The 26,109-nt window shown below is 39.4% G+C and overlaps 1 protein-coding gene and 1 long non-coding RNA gene across 2 annotated transcripts; both read left to right on the top strand.

The window, feature by feature from the left end:
- Window positions 1-294: 294 nt before the first annotated feature.
- Window positions 295-3,583, top strand: FOXG1 (forkhead box G1). Its single transcript, XM_016150301.2, has one exon. It carries the CDS (start codon window positions 590-592, stop codon window positions 2,048-2,050), a length of 1,461 nt encoding a protein of 486 aa, XP_016005787.2. The 5' UTR covers window positions 295-589; the 3' UTR covers window positions 2,051-3,583.
- An 817-nt stretch (window positions 3,584-4,400) lies between these two features.
- On the top strand, window positions 4,401-26,109 carry LOC107513524. The gene is made up of 3 exons (XR_001597567.2): window positions 4,401-6,168; window positions 6,654-6,723; window positions 23,426-26,109. It is a non-coding gene; the product is annotated as an uncharacterized LOC107513524 (long non-coding RNA).

The following is a 26,109-nucleotide window of genomic DNA, read 5'->3' as shown; positions in this document are numbered from 1 at the left end:
CGCCGGCTCTGATTGGCCCAGCCGTAGGAAAGGTTAAACCAAAAATTTTTTTACAGCCCTAGTGTGCGCCTGTAGCTCGGAAAATTAATTGTGGCTATAGCCGCCTCGATCGCTGTCTCCCAAGCCTCGCCGCGGCCGCTCCGGGACGCGCCCGCCCGCCGCCCGGCTCTCCCCCCCTTTGGGCTGCTGCTGCTGCTGCTGTGACTGCTGCTGCGAGAGGAGGAGGAGGAGGAAGCAGCAGGGGGGGGGGGAGCGGGGGGTGGGGGGGAGACCAAGAAGTAGAGTTGGGAGCGAGGGAGCTTCACCCCCGGGGCGGTGGTTGTTTCTTTTTTCTCTTTCTTTCTTTTTTTCTTTTCCTTTTTTTTTTTTTTCTTCTTCTAATTCCTGAGGGGTGGTTGCTGCTTTTGCTACATGACTTGCCAGCGCCGGAGCCTGCGGTCCAACTGCGCTGCTGCCGGAGCGCTCAGTGCCGCTGCCGCCGCCCGCGCCGCCCGCGACCTGCTCGGCACCCACCGGTCGCTGCCGCCCGCCGCGCCGCTGCCCCACTCCCGCGCCGCCGTCGCCGCCGTTTCCCCTCGACGACTGGGTGATGCTGGACATGGGAGATAGGAAAGAGGTGAAAATGATCCCCAAGTCCTCGTTCAGCATCAACAGCCTGGTGCCAGAGGCGGTCCAGAACGACAACCACCACGCGAGTCACGGCCACCACAACAGCCACCACCCCCAGCACCACCACCACCATCACCACCACCACCACCCGCCACCGCCCGCCCCGCAACCGCCGCCGCCGCCGCAGCAGCAGCCGCCGCCGCCGCCGCCCCAGGCACCGCAGCCCCCCCAGGCTCGGGGCGCCCCGGCCGCTGACGACGACAAGGGCCCCCAGCAGCTGCTCCTCCCGCCGCCGCCGCCGCCGGCCGCCGCCCTGGACGGGGCCAAAGCGGACGCGCTGGGCGGCAAGGGCGAACCTGGCGGCGGCGGGCCCGGGGAGCTGGCGCCCGTCGGGCCGGACGAGAAAGAGAAGGGCGCCGGCGCCGGGGGGGAGGAGAAGAAGGGGGCGGGCGAGGGCGGCAAGGACGGGGAGGGGGGCAAGGAGGGCGAGAAGAAGAACGGCAAGTACGAGAAGCCTCCGTTCAGCTACAACGCGCTCATCATGATGGCCATCCGGCAGAGCCCCGAGAAGCGGCTCACGCTCAACGGCATCTACGAGTTCATCATGAAGAACTTCCCCTACTACCGCGAGAACAAGCAGGGCTGGCAGAACTCCATCCGCCACAACCTGTCCCTCAACAAGTGCTTCGTGAAGGTGCCGCGCCACTACGACGACCCGGGCAAGGGCAACTACTGGATGCTGGACCCGTCGAGCGACGACGTGTTCATCGGCGGCACCACCGGCAAGCTGCGGCGCCGCTCCACCACGTCGCGGGCCAAGCTGGCCTTCAAGCGCGGGGCGCGCCTCACCTCCACCGGCCTCACCTTCATGGACCGCGCCGGCTCCCTCTACTGGCCCATGTCGCCCTTCCTGTCCCTGCACCACCCCCGCGCCAGCAGCACTTTGAGTTACAACGGCACCACGTCGGCCTACCCCAGCCACCCCATGCCCTACAGCTCCGTGTTGACTCAGAACTCGCTGGGCAACAACCACTCCTTCTCCACGGCCAACGGCCTGAGCGTGGACCGGCTGGTCAACGGGGAGATCCCGTACGCCACGCACCACCTCACGGCCGCCGCACTCGCGGCCTCGGTGCCCTGCGGCCTGTCGGTGCCCTGCTCCGGGACCTACTCCCTCAACCCCTGCTCGGTCAACCTGCTTGCGGGCCAGACCAGTTACTTTTTCCCCCATGTCCCGCACCCGTCAATGACTTCGCAGAGCAGCACGTCCATGAGCGCCCGGGCCGCGTCCTCCTCCACGTCTCCGCAGGCCCCCTCGACCCTGCCCTGTGAGTCTTTAAGACCCTCTTTGCCAAGTTTCACCACGGGACTGTCCGGGGGACTGTCTGATTATTTCACACATCAAAATCAGGGGTCTTCTTCCAACCCTTTAATACATTAACATCCCTGGGACCAGACTGTAAGTGAACGTTTTACACACATTTGCATTGTAAATGATAATTAAAAAATAAGTCCAGGTATTTTTTATTAAGCCCCCCCCCATTTCTGTACGTTTGTTCAGTCTTTAGGGTTGTTTATTATTCTAACAAGGTGTGGAGTGTCAGCGAGGTGCAATGTGGGGAGAATACATTGTAGAATATGAGGTTTGGAAGTCAAAATTATAGTAGAATGTGTATCTAAATAGTGACTGCTTTACCATTTCATTCAAACCTGACGAGTCTATTTCTAAGAGCCACCAGATTTCCATGTGTGCAGTATTATAAGTTATCATGGATCTAGATGGTGGACGCAGACCTTGAGAACAACCTAAATTATGGGGAGAGTTTTTAAATGTTAAACTGTAATTTGTATTTAAGAAGCATTCGTAGTAAAGGTGCCCAAGGAATTATTTTGGCCATTTATTGTTTTGTCCTTTTCTTTAAAAAACTGTTTTTTTTCTTTTGTTTACTTTTAGACCAAAGATTGGGTTCTAGGAAAATGCACTTGGTATACTAAGTATTAAAAAAACAAACAGACAAACAAAAAAAGGAAAGTTGTTTCAGTTGGCAGCACTGCCCATTCAAATGAATTGGAAGGGGACAAAATTAATGATTGCCTTCAGTTTGTGTTGTGTATATTTTGATGTATGTGGTCACTAACAGGTCACTTTTATTTTTTCTAAATGTAGTGAAATGTTAATACCTATTGTACTTATAGGTAAACCTTGCAAATATGTAACCTGTGTTGCGCAAATGCCGCATAAATTTGAGTGATTGTTAATGTTGTCTTAAAATTTCTTGATTGTGATACTGTGGTCATATGCCCGTGTTTGTCACTTACAAAAATGTTTACTATGAACACACAGAAATAAAAAATAGGCTAAATTCATATATATCTTGATACTTTTGTCTCTTTTATTAAGTAGAGCTAATTTTTAAAAGACCATTCAAGTTACAGGGAACTCAAAGGCTTTTTCAGCCCACTAAAATTTAAACTGCTCCTTTCATTTGAATTGAGACTTTAAAAATGAAAATAGTATTTTCTTCCATTGTGGAATCAAATTTTACAAGGAGCAGGCTATTTAATAAACACTAACTTTAAATAAAGCATAGGCTTTTCAGCTGATATCTTTAAGTTTCTGTAGATGTACAGCAAAAAGATAATTTTATGTGCATAGCTATTTACCTTGTGATTATTTTCAAATCAGTTAATAGAATGCTTTTTATATATTTTGTTTCAGGTATCTTGTTTATAGCACTTGGAAAATTATAAGTAAATATATGTATATGGTTAGATAGAAGCGAATATAATGCACTCATATGTAATATATATAGACACACAGAGCCCTTCAGTTCAGGTACTATTTGCGCTATGAATGCTGCAAATATTTTTGTTTAAATATTTGTATTTATACTTTCTAAGTCAGCATTTATTTTTGTGGCTGTTTACCCACAATGAAAGAGTTCTAATAAAGATGTGCTGAAGTTGCAATATAGATTTTGCTGAAGTGGTCACCTGTTGTAATGACTTGCAGATCAATGTTTATATTTTATTTTTAAATTATAACAATTTAAAATTCTAGATGTTCAGAAGAAGTAAAATGCCTCTCTCATTTTCTTTCAATTTTACAATTTAGAGGTATTCGATTCCCTTTTACATATGTATGTATAATCTAGGGATTTGTTTCTTTTGCTTACAGTCATTTTCACTTGCAATATACATATACATGCATATATATGCATATATATATAAATCTAAAACAAAATGAAAACATTTTTTAATTATTTTAGCAGCCCAATTGCTATGACTCCAGAAAATAATTAGAAAACCTAAGTAAAAGGTTTAGTAACTAATTGGATCCTATGGTTAGTCCGTGGAGGACAAGTTGTTCATTTGTTACAATTGTATAGTCTGAAATGTGTTCTGCAGTAATGCAATAAGCTGGCTACTTCTTACAATGGGCCCAATGAAAAATAATCTGTCTCCAAGATGTTATCGGCAAACACTTAGAGAGTTGCTGAGGGGGAAAAAAAAAGCCTAGGAGAGAAGCAAGGTGACTCAAATAGATTTGAAATAAAAATAGAAAATTGTTAATATTTTAACATGGGTATGGACGGCTTGTGAATGGAGAGATAGAGAAGAAGGAGAGGAAAGGAAAAAGGATCTTTGAACTGAGGGGGGAGAGAGAGAGAGAGAGAGAGAGAGAGAGAGAGAGAGAGAGAGAGAGAGAGCGAGCGCAAGCGCAAGAGCGCGAGCGCTAGAGCGAGCGTGCTAAGAAAGAAAGGTAAGGGAAAATTAAAAGACCTGGAACCAAATATACACAAATAGGGAATAGACCAAAATAGACTAAGACAGCTAGTTTAATTATTTCCTTTAAGCAGTTAGTATTATTTTATTTTCTTCACATGAGAGCAGTTTCACCAAAGGTCAAAGTTTCATGAAATTTAACAGTTTTTCAGAATGAAGCGTGAAAGAAAATGCCGCGAATAAATTGGTTTAGAAGCAAAATTTATGGCTGGTATTAAAAATAGTGATAGAATCCAAGTGGCTGAGGGTAGGCAAAGGAGAGCCCCTCTACACATGTGTGAACCCAAACAGCTCAAAGAAATGCATGTTTTGACTGAAAAAGGTCATGTATTGTTTGCTTTTACCATAGATTTTATTTGTGGAATGAGAATGTACTGGCACAAAAGAAATATAGTTTTTTGCCTATCAGAAGTTGAAAAGAAAGTTGAATTCATATTGAGATAAAGGAACATAGATACAGCAGAAAATTTTCCCCATTGAGTGTTTTTTTTTTCTGGCCATATTAAATAACTATATTTTATTTGTGATAAGGGTTTATTTACATGATCAAGAAATAGAATTTCAGTGGCAAACGTCATACTTTGAGGTCAAGAGTAAAATTTACTTCTTTAAATTCATAGGAACTAAGGACTGGAATGGAAATTCTCGGATACACGTCCAAGGTACATGTATAACGCATGTAATTAGAAGTAAAAATAGCTTGTTTAATAGGCATATTAGGTACAAAGGGGTATAAACAGAGAAAGAACTTTGTGAAGGCCTCCAGCAGCCCAATATGAACATTTTATTTATCTCAATCTGTCCTATCATCCCTTAAATTATCTTCTTCAAAAACACACGACAGTCTAGCATGGCATTTAATAGATTTTTTTTTTTTTTGCAACAAACTGGTTGTAATGTTGTGTTGATATATGTTGTCACTAATCTTTGCCAGTTAAAATTAGCTTATGCTAGAAAAATACTTCAAAACTTTTTGAAGCTTTTCTTCTTTCATACTTATAACTTTTTAATGAGATGAAGGTTGCTCTTTTTGAGATTTTGGAACTGAAAGTGATCATGACTTAAACTTGAAATCCCAAATTATGGTTTATTCCAGGTTTAAAGTACTTTACTTGAATTTGGTATAAAGTTAATACAAATTATTAATATAAAACGTTGAGAAAGTGATTTAGTTAAAATACAGCAGTGGAAGGAGTCTTCCAAATATGTTTCTTCAGCTTGTTACAGAATTGAAAACCAAGTGAACAAAGTCCAGAACTAAAAAGATTTAATACAAATATGATCGTGGAAGATTTCATGTGGTTTCTATGACTTGCATAAAATTAAGGATAGAGAGGTACCAAAAAAATGAGTCTTGTAGTATATTGATTAATAATATATTTAAGTTGGTGGATATTTCACCCAAGCAGGTGGATAAATCAAGTATATTTAGAACTGTAAATATATTTTAAAGTATTTTCTACAGCATTGTTGAGGAATTTGAATGTATTGAAGTAATTTTGCTTTGGAGAAATTAATTTTATGAATAGCTAAAGTGGCTGGTTGTGTTTAGGACTAAATGCCAGTTGGAGAAATAGGCTAACAAAGGGTGAAGGTGAAGATCATTAGAGCTGGCTGAGACGGGTTGCTGGGGTTGTGTAACTGTGCCTAGAGGGCGGGGTTCCTGTACATTCCTACTTCACCAGATAACCTGCCCCCAACACCACTCCAGCTTCTGCCAGACAGATGGAACTCTCCAACATGAAAATCTGCTCAGCCATTCCAACAAACGGGGTAGGTGAGACTTGAATTAAAATTCTCCTGTCTTTTTTTTTTTTCTATTTGAAGTCAGATCCTGGAGATATGGAAAGGATGGGGGTCATCTAGATTCTCCTTTCGCGCGCACACACGTCTGCATTCTAAGAACTACCAACCTGTAAGAGTTCAAAGGCGCTATCTTTCACAGTACTTCATTCTCGATTTCCTTTTGCGTGCTTCACCCTCCCCCCCCCCTTTAAGGCTTTCTTTTTCTCATCTCAATCATCACCCCTTCACTACCCCCTCTCCAGAGCCTCCGCTCCCCCAACCACCAGAAGTTAAACTAATCCGCCTCTTAGTTTTCGGCCCCCAAACCGACCTTTACCCTACTGTAGCAGTCGGTTCACCGGGACCTTATCCTGAGGATGTAGGCCAAGGTGGATCCGGGAATATGTAGTGTGCTACGTTTTGAGTCTGTTTTCTCCCTTCCGATTTCTATCTGTTTTTTCCCTCCACACAAGACTGCCTGAGGTTGTCCGAAGGATGCTGAGGAAAAAGACAAGGACTGGAAGCGCTCTTACCCCAAGATGGGTAAGTGAAAGTGATTTTCGGAGGGGAGGAGGGCTACGTCTGACTGCTTTTGACTGAGGCTTAAACCGCAACTTTGAGGTCCGGGGCTAAAGTGCTCCTTTTTTCCTTTTTTTTTTTTTTTTTTTTTTTGAAAAATTTCCTTAGTGGGGCGTGCTATCAACGGAAGTAGCTGAAGGAATGCATGCTTTTTTCAGGTTGGCAGACAGTCACAGTGGATCCCTAAGTAAAGAGATGTACACATGGCAAAGAGGGACTTGGAAAGAGTGATGAAGGGAAACGAGATGAATTTATATAGAAAAGGAACAGTGAGAGACTGAAATAGGTCTCAAAGTGCAAAGTAATTTTTTTTTCGTGGAAATATGATTTATGAGTCTAACCGTAGCTGCAAGAATATCCTAACTGGACTTTCTTAACATTCAAACCCATAGGTATTTGCTCTCCCTTTTTGAGAAAAAGCTCTTTGCTCCCGAGCCAAGGACTTGTCCCATTCTAAAGTTCTTTTTCCTTTCCTTTTTTGGGGGGTGAGAGGTGGGTGGGTGGAGGCTAGGACGCCCCTTCTCTCCGTTTTCACACTAATATCACCAACCTTTCCCAGAGCTGGCCCTCCGCCTGCAGCTCTGTGGCCTGAATCAGGAGAGCCCCGCCCCCCAACACCCCACTCCCCGCGGGATTTAGCGGAACTGCTTTAGGTAGAATGCGGTGTGGGACGGGGGTGGAAGGCTTCTCTTCTGCTTGTTCGAAGGAGTAGGGAAATGAGCACTGTTCTGGGTTTGACTTCGTCCCTGCTGGGAATATCCCTGTTCCTGGCTTTGGGAATCTCAGGCAAATAATTGATTCTTAATGCACACTTAGGGGACAACGGTGTAAGCTCGAGAGCCTGGCTGTCCCAAGAGTGGCTGCGAGCGCACCAGACACAGGTTGGCTTGGTCCGAAGCGAATTTGGGGCCCCCGCTGTGGTTTCATATTAGCCTTCCTGGCGCCTGAGGGACTCCTGGGTGAAGTCAGAGAGGAGCCCGAAGGCAGGACTTGATGTCGTGGAGGAAGGGACCCAGCAGCGTTGTTTTCCTGAGTTTTGGAATCATGTAGGAAAGTGACTTCGGCTGCTGAGTCTGGGCGGTGTTGGCGGCGTTGCAGCCGGGGTGGAGAGGCGCTCTCCGGACGTTGCGGCTGAGATTCGAGCGGAGGGGAAGGCCGGCGCTGCGCAGGGAGCAGCAAGGTGAGGGCGCTCTTGCCCAGGACAAGCAGAGCTTTGAGTTCGGTATCTCACCCTGGCTGATGCCACGAAAACTGACTTCAGAACCTTGGCTGGCGCGCTTCCCCACCTTTTTCTTTTCTTCTTATTCTTCTGTATTCTCTCCCCACTTCCCTTTTCCCTAAAAGTTGTTTCTTTTGTTTCTTTCGTTTACAGTTTTGGTACGGTTTCAGATCTCAGCACTTATCTATTAGTTGATAAAACTGTTTTCTCTGTAATAGACATCTTTTCTCCTTTACACTTCCATTTCGCTTTCGACCCCATTTTCCTTTTCTTCCCAAGCCTGTGGTCCAAGGTGAAGTGTTTAGAAGAGTTAGCCTTCATGTAGGAGCTCTTTTAGCACAAAGGGTGTCTCTGCGTTGAGGAAAGAGAGGCAGGGGTTTAGGTGGGCAGAGCCTTCCGCGGCTGTAGATTCTCAGGTGGTGGTCTTCAATCTTGGAAAGACAACGGGAAGGAAAGGACGATGCAGAATAGAGCTCATCCACTTCCGACGGTCCCCCATCCCCATAAGACCCAATTTGATGCTTCGACCTCATCCTCATTTGGCCCTCTATCAAAACTTGAGGTAGGCAGCAATTTTGAAATTGTTGTAATCAGAGAAGTCATTTATACTCAAAATTATGTTTGTGGGGGTAAAAGGGAAGATAAAATGCCCCATGTTCTTTTCATGGTCTGTTACCTGACATATATGATCTTCTTGCCCTGGTATCCCTTCTTTCTGAAGAGCTGCTCGGGAGGAAAGCACATTTCACTTGCAAGATTTGGAGATTCGCTTCTGTGTCTCAGTGAAAAGAGTGTTCGGTTGCCAGACATGTTTGGATATTCATTTTTGTTTTAGGCTTAATTTTCCTACCCAGGTAGCACTACCGCATTGGGGCCGTCTTCTTCAGTTTTATTCCCACTTCCCTTCCCCTTTTATTGTCTTATTCTTTGAATAGAATGCATTTAAGGTGCTAACATATATTCCTCCACTTCTGTATGGCCTGGCTTTGTTGATTCCATTGATTGAGCAGGAAGACTAAAAACTGTAGTGGGGTTAGGAAGAGTTGTCTCAGGTCTTTTATTTCCTCACTGCTCTGAAACAGTGACCTGATCATTGTTGTTGGAAGTTAAATTACCTGTTAAATTAGCCCTAAACAATAACTGATGATATTTTCTATTTTGGTCTGGTTGCCCCTGAATTCTTTTCTCTAGATGGGAAGGAGAAGTGTTAAAGAGAATGCTTGGTCACATAAAAATGTGAAAATAATCAAAATCAATATTTATGTGCTGGTGATAAGTAAGAGAAATCACTTTCAAAGAAGCTGAATTTCATAAACAAATTCTTGTAGAGGCCTGCGCTTCAGAGGACCACACTAATTCAAAGATGAATGTAAATAAGCATCTTTGTTGATTAAGAAAAAAATATGAACACCATATTTTCATTACTCTACAAAACCTAAATACTCAAACTCATCATATACCGGTGCTTGCTAATCTAAATTAATTCTGTCCTCCAGGGATAAATATTCTCAAAAAGGAAATTTAACTTTAAGCAAAATCTGAAATGTTGCTTTAGATATGAATCTAGAAATCCAAAGTATATTTATTTCTTTGAGTCAGACACTTGTTTGTTTTGCAATCATTATATGAAACAATTTTGGAATAGCGCAGATGCTCTCCCCGCCCCTTGTTTCAGATTGCTTGCATATGCAGCCATAGGCTTGAGAGCTTCCAGGGTATAGTAAGGAAATGACACTTTTCTCATTTGTTTTAACAAAAGGCCCAAAGAATCTTTAAACCTGAAGATATTATGGTAGTTGAAAAAAATCTTTAAAAATAATGAGCACTATTGTGTGTTTTTCCTATTAAAATGTGCTGAATGAATAATTAGAGGCTATGATGAAGGTTGAAAATTCAGATCAAGAATAAGGTAATAATTTTATTATTTAATACTTTTTATAATTTTTATAATTAGTGATGTAGCTTTAAAGTTGGCAAAGCTTTCTTAGAAAAAGTAGAGTACTCCTCCCACCCCATCAAAGTACTTTAGATAGAACGAAATAGAATCAGGTAGAACTGGCAGCAGAGCTTGTTCATTATTTATTCCAGTAGTAGTAGTAGTATTAGTAGAGTTGAAATATATACTTTTAATTATGCATTTTGAGCTCTGATTGCAGGTTAGAAGACTAAAATCGATCATTCCTACATCGATAGTGTTGTCTATTACTGCATTGATTTGTTTATTTATGCAGAGGCTTTCAGTTATTTACTTACATATTTCAGCATCTGCCTCTTGATTATTATCACAGGTTGGCTTTAATGAAAGCGCTTTTATAGGAAACACACTTGACAGATCAATTTTAAGTAAATCAGGTAGTGAATTATGGCAACCCAAAGAGTTTTCAAAATTACTTATTCGCACTTGCTTTTTAGCAATTAGGAAATTGTTTCTGATTAAAACCTCATGCTACTTGAAAATTTCCATTCTTTCTTCATATATCGTATTGATGTGTTTCAATAAAATAGAAAAACATAATTTTATGATATCAGATATGACAGAATAAAACTGATGAATAAGCCCTTGTTGTCTTTTTCCATTGGCACGACTAGGTTACCCTTATAAGAATAAGGTGGTCCCTGGGTTTACTAATGCTGTAGATGAAAAATCAAGAAGCAGCAGGATTCAAATATAGAAATGACCTTGTTTTAAAATCTGTCGACTCTTAAGTTATGCTAGGGGTACTTATGCTGAACAGGATATTCCACAGTTCTTCGGTACATATTAAATACATACACTCATCTAGTCTATTATTTCGTGTACATGTACCATCATACCTTATAAGGATAGGCATTTCTCTTGAATAGCTCATATGCGAATGTTATGTATCAGGGCTCATTTGAATAAATATGACAACTAAAGACCACAGGGTGTGTCTTATAAGTACAAGGCAATAGTGGGAGATTGCCAAGCATTTGAATTTGTGCTTCTCTTATTGTCATTACAAAATGTTGAAAGGTGACTTGGAAATTGAAAAAATAAAAGTAGCTTAATTTGTCAAGGGCTATTTACTCCTCATTTTGTAAGAGTTTTCTTACAGTTTGGGTGATGAATATTTCCCTGCTAATAATTTGGAATACATCTACCAAAGACAGTTTATAGTTCTATTTACCATTTCTTGAGCTCCTCCACACCTCTAGTATTTGAGAGGAATATTGGGAGGGAAATTAACTGAATTCTTTCTTGAAGACGAAAGGGTCTTGGGAGATGGGAAAGGAATTAATCTCCTCACCCTGGCGAGTTTTCCTGAAACTCCTTAACCTCAGCATCTGCGCTGTGAGAGGTGGAGCCTCGCAGTCCCGTGGCTGCTGACAGAAGGTGCGCAAGCCCGGGGACCTCAAGCTTTGCAGAGCGTTGAAAGGATGAACCGGAGGGAGGAGAGCTTTGAGTTTATTTTGTGTCCTAAGTCAAGCCCTTGAAGTTAGCACAGGACCATGGCCTTTTAGGACCAAGCACTTGGCATTCTTTCGGGTTTGAGATTCCAGAGCATCGGACGAACAGGATTTATAGCTAGGGCGCGCTTCCTCCACCCCTCCCTCCATCTTTTTACGCACGCACCAGCTCGTCCTCATGTGCATCAGGGTAGTGGACAGTGCTGACTTGAATTGCTCTTGCTTGCACCAAGCCTTTCCTGTGAATGAACCCGAAAACACTCGACAGGTCGTGAATAATCGTTTTAATGAGTGTGCAAAGCGTGCGACGGGGTGCACCGAGCTGTCGGGTTAAACAAACAACTTGTACTCTGACCAAATCCGATTGTTAAAGTGCAAAGTGATGTCAGTACCATTTCCATTGCCCTTCGGAAAACCACAGATCTAACACGCGGGAGTCCAATTTTCCCCATTAAAGAAAAATAACAATATTTTCTAACCATATATGTGATCTTCTTTAACATTAATCTGAGCCAAACAGAACCTCATTTGAGAACCAGAGAAGCAGTCGTGTCATTGCCTCAAAAACGAATGGAAGAAAAAGGAAAACAAGGAAGAAATCAGAACAAATATTAAAAGTCTGAAAAATTTTTTTTTGATAGCTCACACACCGCTGCTGATCAATATTGTAAAAATCTTACCTTTATATATGTATTTTATAGCTCAATAGAGGCAAATGTGAAGTTAACTGTATTTAATCAACTAGGATTGGTAATTTGGTTCTGTACTAAGACAATCTCTGACTTTAACTAAAATATTTGCTGTTGATGTTAGCCTCTGAGGGAATGAATGGATAAGTAGTTTCCACATTTATGCTTTCAAGGAAAACCGTTTGGAGGAAAGTAATGGGGAAGGAACCCTGATGAGCCGCCATCTAAAACAATAACAAAAAGTACAAGTGAGTTCTTCACAAATCAGTCTCTTACCCCCCCCCTTTTTTTTTTTTGCACAACCGCACTGGGGAAATATTTCTGCTTCTTTCCCATCCAGTTAAAAGATCTACTTAAAGTCAGCGACATGTGCTCTTTCCTTGCTCATTTTTAATCTTCTTTTATAACTCCAAACATCAAAAACCACATGAAGAGTCAAAAAATAAAACCTCGATAGATTTTTTAAAAAATCCCTTTTACATGTCTCCTCTAAAAAATTTGTGTAGAGATATATAAAATATTTCCCCTGCTAGCACCTTTCTACATTCACAAATCAAACAATTTGACCAAGATACTTTAAAATCAGTGTGTTAGTTCCAAATATCTGGCTTCTTTAACTAAAAAAACAATATAGGAAGATTAAGGTTTATATTTTGATTGAATTAAGTATTATAGATTATGTATTTTCTTTATCAAAGACTAAAAACATATCACATCCTACAGTCTGAAAGGTTATTTGTCCTCTGATAATTGTAATCAGCTTGTAGAAATATTAAGAGTAGGGTACACTTGAATATGGAAGCTCAACAGCATTTGATCACTCAGTTCCTACTGGCCATATTGTCGTCTACATATCTGTCAGTCTTTTTGACCATCTATTTTACATAAGAATGTCAATATACAATTGATTACAATTAAATGAATTAATCCACCTAAAACATATAACTGAAGTATTTGATGGAGTAAGCAATTTCTAATGGAAGTCATAGTTTTGTTATTATGGTTGCTGGTTTTTACACATCTGTGTCAGTTTAGCCCCAACTGACTTTTAAAATGGAAAGTATTGAAATTCAGTTTCCATCATCAACACTTGGAAAAAACAACCAATAGTTTAGGACAGTGATTTTGTTGATTTTAACTGCTTTCTAGTGAATGTCTGTGTCAGAATATCAATTCAAAATAGCCTTTATTTTCTAGGAAATTTGACAAAAAATGGCTATCAAAAAGTAGGGGCTTGCATTTTTTATTGTTTTAAATATTTTTGGGCACACAACAGACTGTGTAGTTATTCCCTAAACAGATTTCTTCTCTGTGGGCTAAGTTGAGGAATTTTAGGAGTCAGTGAAAGAACCACATCCATTTGTTTTAGATGCATAAACAGCAAAGCTAGAGGGTGCGTCTGTTTTTGTGTATATATATGTAGTTAAAGAACTACACTATCAAAACATTAATTATATTTGAAAGAGAGCAGAGAGCTTGTTGTGGAGAGAATTGCATTATTGAATTTATATTCTATGGAACTTGTCTGTGGAGAGGGCTGAAATTGTATACCTGTCTTATATGATGCACCCTCTTCAGTGAGGTGCGTAAAAAGAGCAAAAAGATGAAGGAGGCAAACTTGGAGGGGAAAGATCTTAGACATTTGGATGATCCAAAGCAGAGGGAATCCACGTGCAAATGCAAATCACATGAAAAACAAGCATGGGGTCTTTGTTCTCTGTCAACAAAAACAAATTTAATTTTTTTCCTCTATCAAGAAAATCACAGAATGATCTTAGCTAAATATGGAGGAGGGGGAGAGGGTGAGTGACTAAGAATACTTCAAATATCATATTTCTGATCCCCAAGTCCTGTTTATTTCACGGCTGCCAAATTTTATACCCAAAATTTAGATTCCCTTCCTCCCAAATCCTACATTCATATGAATCATCCCTGGTCATTTTTAGTTTTTGGCTTAATTACTACTTTTCAGCTTTAAATTACTGATAAACTAATTAATCTGACTAATGTTCCTAAACTTCTGTTGAATAGTATAATAGATGCAACAACAACACAAATAAAATAAATTCTGCAGCAATAATGACAAGAATAAAATGTTAATAGTAATAATGCAAACAATAATAGCAGAAACAATTTTAAAATAATTTCTCTGGCTTCGGAATGATGAAATTTGTGTTTCACAGCTACAATTAGGCATTCCTCGGATTTCTTGTTTCACTGGGTAGGTGGGTGATCCTTCTGGCCCTAACTCTAGTGTTCTAATAAGACTCCCTTGGTGTAATATGCTAGGTCTTTTTACCGGTACTTTTTAATGAGTACTTTTGTACCCACTCCTCTTCATTGCAATGGGCATGTTCCCCTTGAACACCATTCAGAAGTAAATCAACCTGGGAAGGAGACTGGGAGCAGAGACAAAAATGTGAGGGGATTCTTGAGTGGAAGGACCTGATGCCTCTGGCTGGAGCTCCGTTGGTGAATAGGCAAGCTGTCATATTTGGGAATCATGTTCTTGGAGCTAAGGAGTTCGAGATGAGGAAAGTACCTCAGTTATGAGGTTCCTGTAAATCCAATGAGAACAGTGGCCTTGAGAAACTCAGCCCATAGTGCAAGACACAAAATTTAGGAATTAGGTCCCCTAGGATGAATTCTTTTAATTTCTTTAGGGAAAGGGGACAATAGAGTGAAGGGGAGTAGAAGTGGAGGGAGGAGACCAGGTTGAAGATGTAAGTGGTGGTGATCTAGATAGTAAAGCTAAATTTGGCACCTTAGGAGGAGAAACAGGTGCTTCTGTCAATTGTAAACATGCTAAGGTTATTATTTTAGGTGTGAGAATAGCCACCAGTTCCCGAGGCTAGAGCTGGAAAGAATCTGCCAGTGAGTCGGTATCTAGGAATCTAACTCTTCTCTCAGCCCAATGAATGTTCTTCCTATCTCCTGAGCCCCCAGTGGCCCCACAAAGAAAAAAGAAATGGAAGAAAATAAAAATCAGGTGGGGAAGGAACTAAACTCAATGTTTTGTCAGGCAGATCTTGGAGTTAAAGCAGGTTGTTTGATAACTGCCTTCAACTGTGGAGAGGAAAGAAAGCTGATTAGGAGAGGAAGGTCGGTTATAAGAGGGGAATAGAGGCTGGGATAGAAATTCCTTGGCAGCCCAGCGGCTAAGGCCAAATGGAGAAGGCCCTTAGCTATAGCAGGAAAGTTTCGGAGCAAGGAAGGACAACCATTAAATATTTTTTGCTTTGTTCTGTTTTCCTGTAAATTAATGGAGCCCTGAAAATTTATGAGAAAATAAGGTCTGTATGCTTTGTTAAAAAACAAATTACAAAAAGGCATAACTGTCAATACCCATCTTTGTCCTCTAGAATACTTTTTCCTTTAGATATTATCTTCAAACTTACATACACACGTAGTCCACAACAAACCAAACAGAAGTTGAAGAAAAGGAGGGAGTGAAAGAAGGACGCAACTTCCCTGCTGGTTGTACGTGCATCCACCTCTTCACCTTTCACTGATTTAGTCTTTTTACTTTAAAAAGTATGGAAATATTCCAGTTCGTGAGAATATTATTTCACTACAGATTAGCAAAGAATGCGGAACTTTCATCTGTAGGGATAAATTCACTGAGATGATGCTCATTCTACAACGGAAGAAAGGTGACTTTGTATATTGCTCTGTTCTTCAGGCTTTCTACCTGCACTAATAGTAATTAATAACTAAGAAGTTCAACTCTTCTGGAAGTACAGCTCTGCAACCTGAACTCAAACTGGAGCACTCCATATAAAATCCATTTGTAATTCAAATACTTTTAGGACACTTTTCTCAGTTATTGTGATTGTTTCTTTCTGCATTTCAATTTTCCTCTGATTAAAAGAAAACTATCATTTGTTTTAATAATTAAAAGAAGTAAACAATGCCAATAAAAGTGGCCCTCAATCCTGTTATACACCTCCCTCAAATACCTTTTAAGAATTTATTTTCAAACACTTTGGCTTTAATTGTATATAACTGAGAACTCTGAGTCATTGGAGACATGCTTAACCAAAAGAAAGTTAATATGTTTGTAATGGAAATATTTGACAGAAAGTAAAAAAATTACAAGTTATTTCATAGAGTAGGAAAAGTCATGCAGACATTCATGTCCACTGTTTATGCACCCATTTAACAAAATTAATAGGCTTCTCTATTCAAATATCTTGTCTTTAAATAACATAAACTAGATATTTAAATGCTTATGCATATCCGAAGTCTCATATATACAATACTGCATATAGTTCAAATTTGTATGTTTATTTTGTAGAAACTAAGAACTAAATATATTAAGCAAATATTAAGATTTCTAAGTTTCTGACCACCAATAATTGGGGTTTACTTGTGTTCTGTAAACACTGAAGGAAAGCCAGAACCACTACATTTTGTTTAGATTTTATTATGAAGCGAATCTAGGTTTCTTTCTCTTGGGATATACAAGAAGAATAAGGAACTTAGAGGTGAGTGGACTTAAGATCTATATACATTTTTAGTAAACCATGATATAGTAACTTTATTTTTAAAATACTAACATCTTACTATTAGATAAAAGAAATATATACAATATCAAGACAGAAGAGGTAAGCCCAAGTCAAGCAATGATATTTCAGAAAGGGGATGGCTTTAAACGATGCTAACATTTTTTTTTTCCCAATAAAGAATTTTCAAGGCAGATACTGCCAGATCTGTTGCACAATTGGCAAAGCAAACATTTTAGTAATGGGCTGTGTGGGGATTTAATGGACTGACATACTGAATATTTATGAATAATAATACTCTTTCGAATAGGGTTGTGTGATTGTCTATCATGCTTCTTAAACATGTGGAGGAGGAAGGTTTGGAGGGTAGACATTTCCAAGCATCCTACCTATTGCTAACAGTGAAAGGATATGGCTTGTGTAGAATAGGAAAGGATTCCATGCCATGAGAGGAACTGCAAAAGTCTATTGGTCCCATCATGTTTACCCTCTTTTAAGTACACATTTCAAAAACGTGTCCTTTCCACTAGGCTCTCATTTGCGGTTATATAGCTTCACAGCCAGCAGCCAGCTTGTATTATAGTCCAATGCTTCAGTCCAGTTTTGAAAAGAAAATAATGGACAGGAAAAGTAAGGTTACAGTCTTATCAAAGAAATTCTCATGGGCAGTTCGAGAATAGGGAAGAGAGAAGCTTCAAAACAGAATAGTGGGAGGAGAGCAAAATTCCTTAGGTGAGTTTTAGGAAGATGGTAAGTAAAATGCTTTTTCAGAAATTGGGATTAATCGAGCAGTTTAAACACAAATCTGCCGGAAATCATCCTCCGAGCGAATGAAAATGAAGGAATTTATGCATATTCTAATTTTCCCTCTTTGGCTGCTATTTTGGAGGAAGAGACTTCTTTTGCTGATCGTGGGACTTTTTTGTTCTGCACAGGAAATGTGTAAATGAACACAAATGTTTTTTTTTCTTTCCATTTCTCTCCTCCATCTCTCCACCCCCCTCTCTATAATCAGAAGTTGTTAGGGTGCTCAATTCTGCCGCCACTGATTCCAGGGTTTCTCCCCCATTCCCAGGATGGTAGGGAGCAAGCAGTGCAGGGAAGGGGAGTTAGGGCTCCTCTGGGTCACTAGACTTTTGGAAATTAACGTAGGCGTTTCCATTTAAAGAGAGTAGAGAATGAGGAGTCTTATGTTTAATGTTATGAAAATTAATCTCGAAAGCTATTTCCTCTCACCCGAATTCCCAGTCACGACTGGGATGAGCAGAGCTTAAAAGTGGTCTCATAAACATGTTGACTTATTGACCTTCAGCGCCAGGTCCAAACGCTTTCCCTCTCACATCCTTAGGAAAGAACAGGACCGGTGCATTTTAATTATATTAAGACCAACAAGACACTCTCTAGCCCTCCTATTCTTGTTGTAAGTTAGTCGCGTAATGCTCTGAACGAGTGAAGTGGAGCGCAATGGTCGTTTAGTGTTTTGTTGAATACGTATTGGATTCCTGAGATAGTCCAATGAAGTGAGTGGGATGAAGGTGCGGGCGGGGGTGACTCTGTCCACGGGGAGAGGGAGGGAGGAGAGAGATTAAGAGAGAGGAAAAGAGAGGCGCTCCCTCTCCTCTGGCTCCTGCATTTGCAGGCAAGGCTGAGAGCTTCGGAATTCGGGAACAGGGGGGAAACAAACTGGAACAAACTTCGAGTTTCTATCTTCTTTTCTATACTCCAGATAAAAATCCTGGAGACAACCTGATTCTTAGCAATTTAATTTCAAAAGAGCCCGGCGATGCTCCACCCCTCCCCTTCGCCCCCTCAGCGGCTCACAAAGCGCCGCCCGAGCCCCCGGCGCCCGCAGAGGCCAGAGCCCGTCCTCTGCCAAATTCACCAGCTGCCCGGGCGAATCCGCCGGGTCTCGGAGAAGAGCGGCGAGAACAAAGGCCCCCGCCACTGCGACCCCTTTCCGTAGATACATCAATGTCCCCATCAGAGCCCCCGTACCCCAGAGTGCCCGCTTTCTAACATCCTATCCGCTCTGGATACCGTCCCGCTTCCCACTTCAGTCTTAACCCCCTCAGGAAGCAGGCACCGCTCGGCAAACGCTGGGCAGGTCAACACCCCTCGACTTTAAAGTATCCGTTTCCCTCCGCGTGTGGGTTTAGGGAGCCTCGGAAAATGCTGGGAGAGGAGCACAGACCCTTCCCTGAAGAACTCACGTCAAGCTTACCCGCCACATTTAGGAATGTCTTCGGAAAAGCTCAAAAATCCCTATTTTGAAGAAAACCTGTTGTGATTATGATAGGGCTTTGCGATTAGAGAAAACCCTGAGATGCCTAGTGCAGCCTCTGTTCTGGAGTAAAAACCTGCCCAGGGCCAATCTCTCCCGCGTGCTCCAGATTCCTGCACTTCCGGTCCTCTGTGGGGCCTGCACCTTCCCTACCCTTAGCACTTCCGGCCGCTGTGGGCTCCTGCGCTTCCGCCCAGTCACGTGGCCCAGGGATATCGTCGAGAGCTGTTTTTTATATAATTCTGATGAGTGATGAGACCTTTACCCGTTCCCTTCATTTCTCTTTATTTTAAATTTTCTTTGATTTCCTTGCTTTCTCAAACTTGGAAGGCAGGGTGGGATGGGGGTGGGGTGAAATAGAGTCAGAGGTTGAGAGTTAAGGAACATTGAAGATAAATATATATATGAATTTGTCTTTTTGGATCACCTGCCCCTTTCTGAATTCCCTGCACAAATTCACATTAACAACTGAGAGGTAGGCCTTTTTTTTTTTTTTTTTTTTTTAACTCCAGGGATAGGCCAGTGTCAGCATTTAGTAGGTGTGCAGTAAAAATTGAATTAATTACTGAATAAATGATGTTGCTTCTTTGGGCTCATGGTGCTTAGGGTTAGTGGATATCCTTAGAAATCAGCTGACCTTTGACTTCTGGTGTTTTGTTGAAGTCAATTGCGAGGTTACTAAATAAGTAGTTTTTACAGGCATTCTGATGGTTTTTAGGGACACCAAAAATCTAGGAGGAAATCTCTTAAGAGCTGTTGAAAATGTTTTCTTGAACTTTCTATGTATGAGGCAAAATGCTGTGCTTTTTAGCATTTGGGGGTTTATTAATTCTCCTGTGGTTTTTCCTTTCCATTTTGCTGTCTTTTCCAAGTTTTATTTTCTGTGATAAGAGGCCAAGGCCTTATAATCTCTTGTAGTCAATGTGAGGGAGAAACTAATATTTCTCTTTTGCTTTCAAGCTATGTGATGGTTTAACCCTTGCCAATCCTAATTCACTTCTGTGTTGTGTCTTCTACATCACTGAGCTGTTTTTATTCTTTACAACAACATTAGTTTTTAAATACTATAAGAACTTTCCAGCAGATAAATTTTATAGTGGTGAAGTTGTGAGACTGAATTCAGTCTGTCGACATATATTAAATGCATATTCTACTGATTACAAGTTGTGTAACCCGTAGACTAGTCCCTAGAGTATTTACTATACCACTTTCATTGACTATAAAACAGTGAAAAATGTAACCAATAAGGTAATAACCATGAAAGTAATTTGAAAGGTTATAATTGCTAATCAAATTTAAAGTATATTTATTAGCATCATTATTAAGAGGCAGCAGATTCATTCTTATCCTCTGGGAACTTACAATCTAGTTGGGCATAAATAATGTAAATGTAAATTGATAGAAACAGCTACTAAGGAATATTTAGTGTCTGGCATATTGAAAACATTCAGTAAATAATTGCCTCACATTAATTGGCAGTCATGTCATTTTTTAATAGAAATATGATGCTGATAAGGAATAAAGGAAGGATTAATTAGGAAATCTTTCACGAAGGAAAAGAATTTGTCGTTTATGTGTCACATAAGATTGGAATATGCAAGCTGTTTGTGTTCGGGGGTGGGTAAAGGTGGCATTCATGGAGAATGAGAAAGTTGTTTGATGAGATGGAGTTTGGTAATTTGTAGGAAACCTTAAAGACCAGAGACCAGATCGGGATATTACTAGAGATTGTCTACAGACAGAGTAATCATTAGGACCTTTCTCTCCAGTTTTTATATAATGGAAATTACACTGAAATGGTAGAACAAGAGCCACAGTATCACTGAAATCAGTACTACCCCTTTATTCTTCATTGCTGGTGGTCCTAGAGAATATTAGGTGTTGACCGATGGTGACTTTAAAGTTAGTCATTTACCTGTTATTCATACTTACCCATTATTTCGTTGCAGTAGTTCTGAATTGGGTGAGATTTTGAATACTGACTGCGCACAAGGGGCACATTTGGCAATGTCCAGAGACATGTTTAGTTGTAACAACTATGGGGGCACTACTGGCATCTAGTAAGTAGAGGCCAAGGATAGATATTGCTTAATATCTTACAAGGCACAGGAGAGTCCCTTGCCCAATGAATTTTCCAGTCCAAAATGTCAATAGTGCCCAGGATGAAAACCTTCAATTGTGGGAATGAAGCATGAGCTCTAACTCTGGAGAGCTACACAGTGAGTCCTAGAACCTAACTTCTATTATAGTAACAATTTGAATTGAAGAAATGCTTTATTTGTTTAGTAAGTTAAATGGAGCTCAAAATGGCAGTGTCTCTTCTTAGCCCTGAGGTCTTAGAAACAGGAAAATCAGAAGGATACCTGCTTAGATTTTCTATTTTTTATAATATGGAGTTAGAAATCTTCTTTAAGGATTTTTCATCTAAATGTTATTTATTAAATTAATAAAATGTGTCTGGAGTTGCTTAGCAACTCATGGGAAGCTTGCTTTTTAGAAGTTCATTTGTTTGTTTAAAACTAGGGTATGTTTCATATTATTAGCTACATTACATAAATCAACAAAGAAGTGTACACTGAAAATGGAATAAGATGTTTCAACACATTTTCTGCTCTCTGTGTCTGGCAATTAAAACACTCTAATTGTCTGGTAGAATTGCATCAAGTATTTGACAAACATTATTTATATATAAAACTTCAACATAATATTGAGTATGTAAGAGAACCAAAGGGGAAAAATTAAGCAGGTTTGTCATAAAGTATGTGTTTATCTTAACCTTTCTTCTTCAAAAATCTTATCTACTAAGTACTTTTATCAGACACTAATTATACTCTTTCTGAAAAGAATTTCTCCAACACCCTTCAGTGCTTACACCCTTTAATCATATCTCATTACATCTACCTAATCCATATCTTTTTCACATTGCCAGGGCTCATTAACAGTTTTAAAAGCCAATCTTGGACATTATTATTCCTTGTAATTGAGATGAAAATAATGCCAATAATATTTTATTTCTAAAATGTAATGGATCATTTAAAATTTGTTCTGAAGCCATTTGTTCTTTAAATATTAATGAGAAATTAACTTTCAAACATGCATTAAGCTAGCAGGAATGGTGAGATGTGTCTGAAAACCCTCAAGCACCTTTTCGAAGGAGAAGTTATTTTTATAAGCTGTTTTAACAGTGGATCATCAGTCACTTTGAAGGGAAGTGATCCTTGATTAACAGTTGGCTGATGTTGTGCTTCTACAGATGTGTGGCAGCAATACAGGTGAAACAGGACAGGTAATTCACAGGATCTGAGCATTTTCTCTTTCTGATTGAAAAATATAAGAGCTTGAATGAGGCTTCATCTTGTGTATTGTCCTATTTAATTGTTGTAGAACAAACCAAACGACCCACTCAAAATGAACTTAGGCAACATGTCTCCCATCAGTTTAAAGAAAAGATTATAAATATGGTTAGTAGTTTATCCTTTTTGATTTCCTATTTTTAGAAAAGGATACCCATATACAATCTGCGGTTACAAGATTAAAGTAGAGCCTCATGATAATGACTTTTTAGGACTTGAAAGTCAAATCCACAATATTCTCAAAATATGGAAGTTTCTTCCAATATTACAATTCGGTCTGAGATCCTTTTTTAAAATTAAAAGTCGTAGGTAAAGTTTAGCAGCTCATTATTTATTTATTGTGTACATACTATCAAGATATAGTGTTTAAAAAAACCCCCACAAACCAAAAGTAATTGTCCCAAAAAACTTTTAGACAAATACTTCAAACTATTCTTCAGTAGCAGTGGAAATGTAATGAAGCTTTCATTCAGCCTCCCCCCCCCCCCATTAATTCTGCCAGAAAGTAGTTATCTCTTATTTTGGGTGTTTTATTAGATGTTTCTTTAGTTTTTTTCCCTTTGGAATATTTTCTTTTAGAATTTTATGGGTTTTTTTTTTTTCTGATTTCTCTTCATTAATATAGTTCAGCTTGTTATTGACTATAGGAAACTGTTATTAAGTAGAATCAAGTGAAACCATGTGATAGTTGGTGAGTTTGGTGTGCTATGTCTTATCTTTTAGTGTTGGTAAGAATTGAATAGAGTTAAGTTAATTAGATTTTTAGGATCTGTTACAATTATTTTTTTAAAAATCACTCTCAGCATTTTTCCTTTTAAATTCTTTTAATATCTTTACTCATTTTTGGGGAGGGTAACTTAGCATATACTCAATTATACACAACTGGTTTTCATCTGTGTTCTTTTTTGCTCGAATATTCAGATCTTACCAAATTTCTACAACATCATAGACAATGCTTACTTTAACAAAATTTCTCTCATGTTATTAAATAAGCTCTAATAAAAATAAAATTTGGTAAACTTAACAACATACTATAATACCACAATAATTAAAAAATTACAAATACAGTATTAATATAGTTTAAAACTATTTTTATAACTTAACTTTTATATTTGTTTCTTTCTTATTAAGATGTTTTACTTTTTCTGTACTGATCACATATTTTTTTGTCCTTTCCACGTTATTTTCAGAGATTTCTCATTGGTCAGTACAATGAAGGCTGATGATGGCATGATCGTCCACGTCACATCAAAATATAACTATTCATCAGTGTGCTGTTATCAATCAGAGGTTTCCAAATATGAGTTCTCCAACTCAATGGATGGTAGCTGGATCCAGGCAGACAAGCGTCTGGGAACTCCATAAGTGTGCATGATATGTCTCCAGAGAAAGTTGCTTCAGTGTTTTTTTTTGAATACTTCTCCCTACAGTATTCTCCAGACTCTAAACTACTAGATAGGTTCCTAAGTTCATTCAGATCTTTCCCATGTCTGGATTCTTGGTCCTTTTCCCACCCTCTGGCTCTACAAATAAAGAAGACATAATAATAAAGGAATAAAAATCGCTTGTTTCTGTCTGACTGAATCATTCCAGTCTTGAAGCACCCTGATGGGTTAATTAGCCTTATTATTGCATTTACTATCTCCCACACACTTGCTTGTGGGAAAATGCTCCTCTTGGCATTTGCCTAGTTGGAAAAAGAAACACTGGGACTGTGGCATTAGACTTTGCTCTTGAAGTGCATGGCACTATGGCAGCATAAATCTTAAACAAGCTTGTTTTTTCATTGATGGAATATAACTGGCATAGCACCATCTTTTCCTGACATTGTATGCCAGCTTTGATTTATTCTGGGCCACACCTCCTTCCAGAGCAACAGTTCTAGCTTAGCATGGGGTTTGGTACCGTTATAAAGAGAAACATGGTGCCTCTTGTAGGAGGAGTTTGGAGAGCTTTATCCTAGCAATCAAGATGTGTGTTAAGATGATTAACTGAATCCTGTGGATATACTACTTCTACCGTAAGTGAAAGAGAAAGAGGACACCTGCTATTATTTATCCTCACTCATTTCTCATAAATAGCCAGGATTTTCAGTAAGCATTATCTTATCCTGGAATTAATTCTTTTGATTCTTTTCATTGTTCTTATAGTGAGAAAGGTGTTGGCAAGAAATTAAAAATAAAGGATACAAGATAAGCTTAGCCTTTGGTTGACAAATTTCAAGATGGACACAAAATAGATCAGCACAAATATGTGCAAAGTTATCTTAAAAGAACAGATAAATTCCTGTGCAGAAGGGTTGAAGGTATTGATATATCCACAGAAACAATTTTAGCCATGAAAGCATATAAAAGAAAATCAAATGGAATGTAGGCAAAGCCTATCCAAGTATGGTTTAGAGGGGAGGGAGTAGACTGAATTCCACTGAACTTTGACAAGGCTATTTCTAATATGAATGAATATCAGGTTGCTTAAACCTGATGTTATTAAACATTCTATCCATAAAAATATCTTCATTTTGAATCCATGTCCTTCGATGTTCTGATTATTTGGCTTTCAAAGTATTTCTTCTTCTAGAATATATACTTATCTAAAGTGAATTTCAAATATTTATAATGGTAGTTACCTTTAGGTAATTACTATATTCCAGGACTTCAGTGACTATGATATAATAGATATAATTCATTATATTAAATCATTAATATATTTAATTTGATTTCTGTGACAAAACATTAGTGGTTACTGTGTATCTACCTTTGATAGGTGGATCACAGGGTGTAAGGTTTCCACTTTGAGTTGCAGATCAAGGATTATAATATATTTGTTAAGGTCAACCCTTCCTTTCAGCCTTTCCTGTGACCTATAAAAATCACACAACTATATGGTTCTGTTTGTGGTAGGAGTAGTTGAAGTAAATTACCATTGTTCAAACAAGACCTCTTAAGTTCTGGATTCATCACTTACTAACTGTGAGATCATCTTAACTTTCATAGATATTGGCTTCCTCTGTAAAATAAGTATGTTGTCAAAAATCCCTCATGTGGTCACTTTGAAATTAAAAGATAATTCATATAAAGATATATTGCTTAGCCCAATATAGGCCCAGAGTATGGTAAGAAATGAATGGTAGCTAATGCTTTACTCATTTATCATTAAGAGAATTAATAATATCCTAATAAGATGACATAAACTCTGTATACAATTAGGGAAGTAAGACTTTAACAGGGACCAATTGGAGACAGAACACAAACTCATATAATTTCTAAAAACTATTCCGACTCTAATATCTAGATTTAGTAATATACCACCTTAGCCTTCTTCTCAAGTACTGAGTTTTATTTTTGTCTCCTATAACTCTTTATTATTTGTAATATTTGAGGAATAAATAAATAAATACTCTTCTTAACAGCCTTTCCCAAGTCTCAGTCGTTTAATATTATCAAGATTTCTTACTCCTTTATGTCACATTACAGGCAGGTAGAGAGTTGGGGTGAGTCTTTGTTCCATTTAGTTCCATTCAGTCATTTACGGATCCAGGGGTGTCTCTGTCATCTTCTAGAGTTCTAGAGTCCTCCGCTGGATACTCTGCATCAGATAGGGAAGGTACAAAACTCGTTGAAGATTCTGAAAGAATCTTATTCCACTGGCCAAAAGGCACATGGCCCAACCTAATCGCAGGGAGGGTTTGGGAATGTAATTTAGTTGTGCATTTGGGATGAAAAATAATGTATCGCTGAACATAGAGCATTATCTCTGCCTTAGCAATGAACCAAACATTTCCACCAATAAAACTAAGTTAATTAGCTAAAGATGGTGAGGAACTCTTGCCTACAAAATTTATTCACATATAATTTTATAGAGCTATATATCTCAT

The sequence above is a fragment of the Rousettus aegyptiacus genome, unplaced genomic scaffold (assembly GCF_014176215.1).
Source record: "Rousettus aegyptiacus isolate mRouAeg1 unplaced genomic scaffold, mRouAeg1.p scaffold_m13_p_3, whole genome shotgun sequence".
NCBI classification, from domain to species: domain Eukaryota; kingdom Metazoa; phylum Chordata; class Mammalia; order Chiroptera; family Pteropodidae; genus Rousettus; species Rousettus aegyptiacus.
This window is presented reverse-complemented; position numbering and strand designations above follow the sequence as displayed.

Bases quoted from the DNA above. Each gene is read 5' to 3' on its own strand.
- FOXG1 (XM_016150301.2), top strand. From the start codon at position 590: ATGCTGGACATGGGAGATAGGAAAGAGGTGAAAATGATCCCCAAGTCC.